Source organism: Oscarella lobularis, chromosome 12 (assembly GCF_947507565.1).
Source record: "Oscarella lobularis chromosome 12, ooOscLobu1.1, whole genome shotgun sequence".
Lineage (NCBI taxonomy): Eukaryota > Metazoa > Porifera > Homoscleromorpha > Homosclerophorida > Oscarellidae > Oscarella > Oscarella lobularis.
Window position 1 is genome coordinate 1381798 of NC_089186.1, and position 10104 is coordinate 1391901.

General features: G+C 44.4%; 2 protein-coding genes, 1 long non-coding RNA gene and 1 pseudogene across 4 annotated transcripts; 1 reads left to right on the forward strand and 3 right to left on the reverse strand.

Annotated features, from left to right (window-relative positions):
* Window positions 1-2931: 2931 nt before the first annotated feature.
* Window positions 2932-5206, forward strand: LOC136193988 (SNW domain-containing protein 1-like; annotated as a pseudogene).
* An 895-nt stretch (window positions 5207-6101) lies between these two features.
* On the reverse strand, window positions 6102-6499 carry LOC136194180 (uncharacterized). Its single transcript, XR_010671533.1, has 3 exons — window positions 6432-6499; window positions 6280-6378; window positions 6102-6230 (listed from the first exon to the last, which is right to left on the reverse strand). It is a non-coding gene; the product is annotated as an uncharacterized lncRNA (long non-coding RNA).
* Window position 6500: 1 nt separating this feature from the next.
* LOC136193989 (uncharacterized) lies at window positions 6501-7356 on the reverse strand (the record flags this gene model as incomplete). Its single annotated transcript, XM_065982996.1, has 5 exons — window positions 7107-7356; window positions 6891-7043; window positions 6745-6843; window positions 6591-6695; window positions 6501-6536 (listed from the first exon to the last, which is right to left on the reverse strand). Coding segments are annotated over exons 1-5 (498 nt in total), but the record flags the coding sequence as incomplete, so codon positions are not given.
* A 134-nt stretch (window positions 7357-7490) lies between these two features.
* Window positions 7491-9449, reverse strand: LOC136194202 (uncharacterized). 2 transcript variants are annotated; one of them, XR_010671537.1, is made up of 9 exons: window positions 8976-9449; window positions 8721-8891; window positions 8507-8666; window positions 8366-8450; window positions 8271-8316; window positions 8105-8212; window positions 7895-8054; window positions 7668-7846; window positions 7491-7615 (listed from the first exon to the last, which is right to left on the reverse strand). XR_010671537.1 is itself a non-coding variant. In XM_065983272.1 (8 exons), the coding sequence occupies exons 1-8, from the start codon at window positions 9405-9407 to the stop codon at window positions 7719-7721; spliced, it is 1290 nt and encodes a 429-aa protein (XP_065839344.1). In that variant the 5' UTR covers window positions 9408-9449; the 3' UTR covers window positions 7622-7718. The 2 variants fall into 2 exon arrangements, 1 of the variants encoding a protein (XP_065839344.1); XM_065983272.1 differs by lacking the exon at window positions 7491-7615 and having other exon boundaries at window positions 7622-7846.
* Window positions 9450-10104: the final 655 nt, after the last annotated feature.

The window sequence follows — 10104 nt, forward strand, 5'->3', positions numbered from 1 at the left end:
TTCTTCGACAGCATTACGTACGAAATTATTTTGATCTAGTTCTCATATATAATTAGCGTAATAGGACGCCGCCCGATTTTCCGTTCTTCAACGAGAAATGGTTCGGCCGGATTCGATTAAACTGTGCGTAATTGGCGACGAAAGGGCGGGGAAAACGACGTACGTCAATTCTCTTCTTCGACTCAATCAACCCCCACCCAAGGACGAAGATCGTACACCGGGCGTTGAAATTCACAATTGTGAAATTGAGGGAGTTGGCAAAGGATCGACGTGGGACTTTGGTGCCCAACCGGCATTCCACAGTGCTCACGGTCTCTTCTTTCAAAAGTCCAATACTATGTTCCTACTTATTCTTCCAATTCGAGAGGGAGAACAGATGACGTCAGAATCGGTTCTTCGTCTTCTAGAAAGAGGGCGATTCTGGTGTGCGTTCTCAAAGGCAGCACTGCGTACACTTCCGCCTCACTCGACGTCACTCATTCGCCTCCTCGTGATTTTCAATCTGATTGGCTTCAATGAGAAAATGGCAATCGATGTGAGCATCAAGACCGACGAAGTCGTCCGAATTCTTCAAAATGAATTTGAAGATACGTTTAAAATTTCTCGCGTGATCAAAATGGATTGCAGTAAGAGCCAATCAGAAGACATGAATAGCTGCCGAGAAATACTGAAACAAATTCGAGAAGAAATGCTCGAGGTAATGATTACTCTTATTGAAATTGACGCCAACATTTATCTTTTTGCAGGAAGCAGATGATGTTCCCAAACTCTGCTACGGCATTGAGAAGCATCTTTCTTTTCCTGACGAAAAGAGAAAGAGTCCATTGGCCTATTTCCTGACGGCTGACGAATTTGAGAAGTGGATCGCTGAAGAAGTAGGCATCACTTTGAGTGAGGACGAGAAAAAAGTGGCCTTTGAATATCTCGACTCGTCCGGAATAGTGAGCAATTCTTATCTATGTTATTGGGTCTGTTTAATCTTTACATAGATTATTAATATGGGTCGACGTCGAATTTGTGTTCGACCCGCCTGGCTTTGTCACAACGTCATTGGTCCTCTTCTCGCTCCACTCAATTTCCCATTTGTCATGCCTCGTGAAAACCCTGACCAGGCGTCCAAGAAAGAAATCGAATCAACTCTGAGGGCTTTTGAAAATTATCTCAAGCATAAAGGCACGCCGTCTCCGTTTGCTGTCTCAGCCGACGAAGCAATTGACGTTCTGCGCTACCTCGAACTGTGCTATCCATTGGAAGGCAAGCCTGGAGTGTATCGGATTCCCGCTCTCCTCAACGATTTAATTCCGGACGGCATGTGGGTTGAAGATTCGACGTTGGACATGTATCGTGGTCAACGATATGAATGTGATAAGTCGGTCGACATCATCTCGCCGTCGTCCTTTGTCATTCTACAATGTCGTTGCTCTCATCTGAAGGACACGGGCCACGACGTTTGGAAGGACGGTATCAAATTAGTGAGGATCTTCGGTAATAAAGTAATCGAGTGTCTCATCCAATTGGGAATAAAGAAGGGACGTCATTGCATTGACGTCATTCTTCGTTGGTCCAGGGAAGTCAAGTGTGACGCCGAGGCGAAGGCATTCGTCAACGAACTGAAATCGATGATCGCTAAAGCGTGCGACGAAAGAAGTCCGGGAGTTATTCTCAATTGGTTCTATTTAGACAGTTCTCATCTTCAACGACTTGATGATGATCCTGCTATTTATTCATCAAATGATGTCGATCATAAAGTCAATGAAAAGACTCTCGATGACTTCTTGTTTTCCACTCGCCCAGAAAGACGTCATCGTTCTTCTGTCAGAGATTTAGTAATCATATCCGGTTTCACTTCAGGTATTCATTTTTTGGCGAGTATCTTTTCTTTTTAAAAATTATTATTCAGGTACTTTTCCTCCTGATGATGCTCCGGTATCAGACGATCTGATCACAGCTAGCGCTTTTGCCAATGAATCATTATGGGAACGTCTCGGCGCTTCTCTCCTCAGCCAAGGTGATCTTCACTATATTCGAGAGCACTTTGGTCACAACCACGCTCGTATGATCAAAGTGTTAAAATCGTGGAACAGTGCGAAATCGCCTACAGTGGGTCAACTTCTAAGATGGTTTGAGCTGTTTGAAGTAAACCGAAGGGCTATCAAATCGAAATATGAGTCGCTGTATTTTTGTGAATAGATATTGTTCTTTCATTGTTTCTTTTATTTGTTTCTTTCTGAGCGGCTGGCTTTAACGTTTCAGAAATTTTTACTCAATATTTTTGTATATGATTTTTTATCTTTAGGAGGCGAAATTGAAAATCACCATTCTCAAGTAAATAAATCAATGCAGTCAAGGGATCGTTATGGTAAGATCTCGGTGTTTGTCTTATCGGATCAGACGATCTTCAGTAAATTCGCGAGCACATTCGACACGATTTTGCTTGTACGGTTCAAGTGTTGAAGTTGTGGAGATAGCAAAATCACCTAAAAGTCGGCGAGCTTTTACAATGGTTTGAGCGGTTTGATGTCAGCCGTAGGGCTATTCAATCGAAATTTGAAAACCTGCATTTTCGACCGTAGACTCTACATGTAATTGAGGACTCGTTTTCTAAATAGTCTTTGTTTCAGATATTTTTTGTAGTTTTTAAACTTGCAGAACGTTTTTGATGCACATGCGTTGGCAGAATTTACTGCATTTTTATCTAACGCACTCTAACCCAAGTGGATAAGTGGATGGCTTTATCAAGGTAGGCTCGCTTAGAGTCCGTGGCGTCTCTCGCAACAACGTTTGGTGCTTAGACTCTTACCAGCACCAGTTCAAGCTCCGAGCGATTCGTTCGGATCGTTTGGCCGAGACACAAAACAAACACAGGCAAGATCTCCAAAACGCGTATCGCTCTCAGTCTCAGCGTTACGTGGCGACGTTAGGTATGGAGTATACGACCGAAAGCGCCGTCGTACGGTTACAGAAAGGGCTGGGTGCCCCAAACACGTGTAAGGCGATGACGTCACGAAAACGTCACGAACTCTCTCTCTGAAAGGATTTCGGCGATGGAGGCGCTTTTCCGGAAATCCACGTGGCACAGTATTTCTTCTAGTTCAATCATGGAATATTAGTGAGAGTTCATTCTTTAGATATCCTCTCGGAATGGGCCAAATAAGAAACGTCTGTGAATGAAAATTTACTAATCGCGTACTTTTAAAAACGTGTGTTGCGTAGAACGCTTTGAATGCGATTCCAATTCGACGTGACAGGGAGGGAAAAATGAAATACGACGTTTTGGCCAAGCAAGGACAAAGAAACGACAAGGTAAAACAAATACGTATTAATTATTTTAATCATATCAATTAATTAAAATCTTTAATCTCAAGGTAATCCGTTACTGGTTCGTAATTTTTTTGATATACTGGTTTTTGGTAGACAACCGATAGGACAAAGAATGCTCTAGAAAAAATCGTCACAACTAAGATTTCAGTTGCCATGCCAAAGCACATTTCAGAGCAAGCGAACGACGTTCAATACATTCGGTAAGGACAAGGAACTTCATAGTAGCGCACGTTTAATTTATTAATTAATGATTAATTGATAATTCTATTTTTTGTAGCTATACTCCGGCTCAGCAGGAAGAAACATGCAATGCCAGTGCGAAGCAAAGCATCATTCGCATTGTCGAAGTCAAATCCGATTCAATGGAGCCACCAAAATTCAAGTAAAGTCTTTCTTGGTGAGAGAGACAGAATAAATGAGTGAGAAGTCTTCGTTTATGTAGAATAAATAAAAAGATTCCGAGAGGTCCTCCGTCGCCGCCTGCTCCAGTCATGCATTCTCCAACTCGAAAGGCACGACTTAGTATTATGTATTTTGCTCTTCATTTATTCTTTTATTGAAGGTCACAGTGAAGGAGCAGGAAGAGTGGAAAATCCCGCCATGCATCTCCAACTGGAAAAACGCCAGGGCACGTGGAATAGACTCTAGTAGTATGAAATACTCCAATTGAGACCGTGTACCTTCGTAGGGTTACACCATTCCTCTTGACAAGCGTTTGACTGCGGATGGACGAGGCTTACAAGATCACCACGTCAATGACAATTTTTCAAAATTAGCTGAAGCTCTTTGTATCGCAGACAGAAAAGTTGGTGTACTTGTTCTCATATCAATTCTTCTTCTACGCTGTCTTGTGTATAGGCTCGTGAAGCGGTTGAAATGAGAGCACAGATATCGAGGAAAGTCGCCCAGAAGGAGAAGGAGCAGAAGGAGAAGAATTTGCGCGAGCTCGCGCAGAAGGCGCGCGAAGAACGCCAGGGAATCCAAACTTCCTCCGTCTCTGGTAGTATAGAACTAGTTGCAAAAATTTTACGCTATTATTTTTTTTTTTTTACAGACGGCTATGATGCGGAGGCGTGTGAGCGCGAACAGCTTCGCTACGATCGTCACAAGGAAAGAGAAAGGGAGAGACGAATTGCAAAGGCTGGAGCGGAACGAAGGTGAGGCGAGAAGAAGAAGAAGTGGGATAGTTGTTATTTAGTATTTTCTAGAATTGAGTCGGCGAAAGTCAAAGATCGAGACATCAGTGAGAAAATCGCTCTTGGAATGCCGGCGCAGGTGCAGAGTAAGGAAGCGATGTATGATCAAAGGCTGTTCAATCAGAGAAAAGTATAATATTGACTATGTACTACTCTATCTCCAAAGCGATTTGCGTAGGGACTTGACTCGGGTTTCGCTATGGAGGACGACATCTATAACGTCTATGACAGGCCTTGGGGGCAGAGTGAAACGTCGGCGGCAGCTGTCTATAGGCCAAGCAAGAACTTGGAAAAGGATATATACGGTGACAATATTGAACAATTGATCAAAGCGAACCGGTAAAATAACGGCTATGACGATATCTTCCTTCTCTAGAAAGCCCTACTTTCAGATTCCAAGCCGATAGGGGCTTTGAAGGGGCCAATGAAAGACAGAAGAGATTGGGACCGGTTCAATTTGAAAAGGACGTGAATGATGATCCATTTGGTTTGGATAAGTTTTTGACCGATGCAAAAAAGGCCGATCGTTTGAAGAGATCACATCATGACCATGACAAAGATACGAGAGACCCTCACAGAGACAGGTAATTTGATGCAATAGAGAGAGAGATACCCAATACTTTCATAAATAATTCTTTCATGGGGATAGGCATCATCACGGAAGCTCAAGTAAGAAACCGAAATACTAAATTCTTCTCTGCAGTAAGCTTTCCTTTGAATGGCTTTACTTCTATCTCAAATACAGCGGAACTCACCTCCTCAGTATATGTCACCCCTTTATATTTACAGTACTAATTGAAGCAATCAGCTCTATAAATGCAACAGCACATTTTTTTCGTAGAGAATGTTTAATTGAACTTTAGCAACGTACCGTACACAGGTTGTCCACTAGAGATTTCTAAGCGGCGTGACGGAATTTCAATTTCAGACTACGTGAACACACTAATCTTACTTCGATTCATTGGTCCGTTTGATTACTTGACCATAGATAATCTATGACTTGACTACGACTACAGTACACTGTATTCGACATGAGGTTTGGTAAATCAATTATCTGCTGTATATCTCTGCCATACGTCTGGGCTAGCCTCTTACCCAGACCCTTTCTCGCCGGTTGCGGAGCATCCGGGACCGAGAAAGGGTCTGGGTAAGAGGCTACGTCTGGGCCCGTCCAGTGCATGAAGCGCATGCGTCGTTGATTCAACACGTGAAAAGGAAAAGACTGTGGCGTTTTTCCGAATAGAAGCAGCGACAAGTGACGCCTCTTTGTTCAAGGTATTCTGCAGTCGCGTTTCCTGTAATGACGACTGACTCGGAGCATCAGCATGCAGATCGACGGCGATCGGCCAACCTTAATTACTCTCTCGTATCCGTGCGGGCTCCGTGCGCTTACCTCCTACTGAAAACGAAGCCGCTTCTTGTTGCTTCATCACGCTGTGCGTAGGAAAACGCGACGGACGGCCACCTCGCTGTAAGAATTGGGTGGGGGCCCTACCTACGCACCTCCTCCCTCCCCCGCAATCCTCACCAAAGGAAATGACGTGCACAATACAATCATAAAATCGATGTACGTAATGCTTCACTAGGAGCTCTTTTGTTTGGGTTTTTTTACCCACACAGACATGCAGACAGAAGTCTCTCACAGAGATAGCGAACTTTTAGAAAGGAATCAATTTCACTTTCACAAGCATACATTAAAGGAGTAACTCCACCCTGGAAACGCAATAAGCATGTGACTTGTTGAAGTCAAACGATTTAAAACCTTCGTGACGCTATCAATAGCTGCGTTGTGTTCGACAAGCCATACAACGCCATGAATACTTCCCCACCTGCATGCACAATGCAAAGGAGTATCCTTCTCCTATCATTTCAAAGACATAAAACTGCTAGGCCACAGAATTCACCGAGAAGTACATTTGCACAAAGAGCGTTGACGCTAGCTCCCCTCTTAGCAACAAGATGATGCAGAACTTCGTGTGCATCCGTTGCTGATGAAAAGACTGCGCCAGCGGCATAAAACTATTAGGAAGCAAATATCTATAAGCAGTAAGAATGCGACGCCAAATCCGTTACTATGGCTTCCGCTGAAAATCGATATCCGTGTTCTTCTAAAAGGAGAATCTTCGCTAACTGATCAACGGTGCTTGCGCAAGCGCACAAATACGGCGAAGGCTTTGACTAATTAAACGAGAGGTGTTAATCAGACATACGCTCCGTGCACACTCACGTTTGCAATTGCGCCGTGAGCCACGAGCCAATTCACGCCTATAAAATTTCCTAAATAGCAGGCCACTTGAAGTGCGGTACGTTCAATGTCATCCGAAGGCTGCATAAATAAATGAAAAAAAATGAAATCTCACTGAAAATAGATACCCGTTCTAGCTTGTTTATGCTTCCATCCCCCATTCGGTGAACAACGTAACCTAGCCACTCCTCCGCCTCTTCCGCCGTCTCAAACTGTTTTGCTGCTACCACATGAACAACGGGCAACGTAAACACTATTTTTGAAGAATAGTCTGACGAGAACTGATGAGAACTGACGAGAAAGGATTGCGGAAAATAATGACGCGCTATTTCAGCATATAGTACCCGTTCAAATCCTTTTTTCGTCGAGAGAAACTCGATCACTTCCGAAGGATCATAAGCAAGTGCTATTATTTGATCGATGATGCAACCAGAAGACGACAGCGACATTGTAAAAGCCTATGTTCTTGCCAGTCGAAAGAAACACTCAGGACGAGTTCTCTGCCAAAACAGAATAAGGACGGCTGAGAGTGGAGTTTCAAACTGGCGTCATCGCTGACGGAAATTCTTCGGAAAGCGCAGGATAACGTACAATTTCTGTGGGCTAGCGCACGTTAGACTAGAACTTCCAAACAGAAACACTCTTTCGAAACCGGGATCAACTACCTAAATTATGTGACTATCCCGAGGAGCGCTCCTCAAACGCAATGACCCCTCAGACTGGATAAATGTATCAAAATCATGTACTATCAATCCAAGTCGAGGCCATTGGCAAGCGTTTCACGTTTGACATAACTTTAATTAAAGCAAGAGACGAGCTCCGAATTACTAAGCTGTGTACTTCACCTACAGTGCTATGACAAAAATCCACCGTTAGAGCAGTTACAGTATCACTGCATTAATCACCTTCACTGCTTCTTCTAAACACGAGGGAGGGGCCCAAGCGACCAAAAGATGTCAAAATCTAGAAATGTCTCGCCCATAGAAAAAACTTTTAAACCAGTCAACGGGAACTTGTAATCGAAGACGCCAGCTTCCGAGACGCGTTAGATAGGCAGATCTCCATAGCAACCAGGAATGAAAACCTTACAGCAGAGCTCATACACATTTCAATTACGCAGTATATACCATACCTCCAAATTTAATGTGAGGAACATCGGTTACAGCTTCCCAGCCGCCCACGTACGCGAGCATGCCAGAGTTCCGAAATTTGAACGGGACGACATGCGATTCCTTATTGTCTGCATAGCTGGAAAGAGCCTTAGCGAGATACCTGCCTTGACGTTCAGCAACCTTAGAGCTAAAGTTGAGAAGACGCATCTAATCACTGTCTTTAACAGTACCTGTGCTGTTGGCGGCATGACGTCGCCTTCGACGCTGGCGCAGTCGCCTAGAGCAAATATCGAGCCCGACGAATCGCCTTTTACATGCAAGCAGTTGTCGACCAAGATCTAGGAAATATATGAATAGAGCGCTCAGACCCGTTCACGTATGCGTGCATAAACACACTTGACTTTGCTTCGTTTTCGGTAAGTCGAGAGAAAGAGTAAAAGGCCTAATAAATGACTGTTATTAATAAATAAATGCCATATGTGCATGCACACCTCGCCGATATGCCGGCTGCCCAGACCGTCAGTCCACAGGGAACGACGCTGCCATCGCTTAGAACGATTTCCTTGGGACGAACATCTAAAAGATATACGGTACGTCAAAGAAAAGACAGAACGTCACGTGAGGACTATCACCAGTGACTGCTGCCCTTAGCAACTCCATCTTTTCCCTCTGCTGAATTCTCTTCTCGGCGAACCGTTGGAGTCTCTTATCGAAGGACGGCAATATCTGCGACGCTTCGACTAACGAAACTTTGACGTCATCCATTTCCGTAGCAAACAACTTGGCAATATCCTAATAGTAACGTACGTATAAATTACATATTCAAATAAATGAGACGACTCTTACCTGCTTTATGAAGTCGTGCAACTCGGCTCCGAACTCGACTCCCGTCGGTCCTCCGCCGACGATGACGAAATGCAAGAGCTGTCGCACCTGCTCCTTCGTTCGTCCTGGCTGAACGGCCAATTCAAAATTAACGATAATCTGATTACGAATAGCGCGCGCATCGGCCAGCTCCTAATCGAATTAAACACAAACAAATTCAATTAGGTAATTAAATTAAATAATTATAATAAAATTAAATAATTATAATTAAATTACTTTGAGAAAGAATGCGTTCTCTTCGACGCCGGGAACTCCGAACGAATTCGGAACGGCACCGACGGCTATGACGAGATTGTCGTAGGCGATTGGGTAGAGATTCGACGGTTCGATGACGCTTCGACACCAAACGGTTCGCGCTTTCGGTTCGAGGCGAATCGCTTCGGATAGGTGAAAATCGCGTTCGTCGCGAAATGGCGCGTTCGTGCGAATCGGTTCGATGATGCTGCGAAATTCGAGCGTGCCCACCGTCGTGCTGGCGAGGAGGGGAGTGAATAGGAAGTGATTTCGCGGGCTGACGACGGTCACGTCGTATTTCTTTCGATCGACGTTCTTGAGGAGGCTGTAGCCGCCCCAGCCGGTGCCGAGGATGACGAGACGTCGGCGGTTCGTCGTCGAGAGGCGTCGTTTAGGCAGTAGAAGACGATTCATTTGGCGAAGAATCGAGAGTGTAACGTGCGCTAGGTGCCGGCTGATACCGTACTCCTATGTATGTATGTATAGTCCTATACTGTATCCCTGCCCAGACCGCCCAGACCAGCTGCCCAGACCGTCCAACGTCCAAGTATAGATGGCAACTGCTGAATCCAATGCCATGCCTGAGCATTACGCAAATGAATTCAAAGTGAAAAAATAAATGGCAACAAACTCAAAATGAGTCAGTTCGTACGAGACTTCACCTTTCAATGCGTCGAATAAGACCAACAAAATCTCTCACTGCATCCTGTGTACGCCTCATTTCGTCTTGCTCCTGGGGTGGAGAGTTGGGTTCAATCGGATGCACCAGTGCCACGTGGGACTCGACTTCATCAACATTAATACACGGGTGAGCCGGACCAAAGCTCAGATCTTTAAGCATAAAGTAGGTGTCCAGGTATTTATCTTTCCATTTCACTTCACGACTTAGATTCAGCCAAATTCTTCGAGCCGTATCGAATTCCTTCTCATCCAGCCCAGATCTTTTCACTACATCGTCATACCAGCGAACTGGGTTGACAATTCGAGCAAAGGGAAAGCCAATCAACCTGATTTTCTTGAAGGTTTTTTGTAACTCATAGAAAAGAAACTTTTCGAGTAACACGGCACATTGACCTTCTTTCATTACTAGCTCCGATTTTTCAAGACGTTG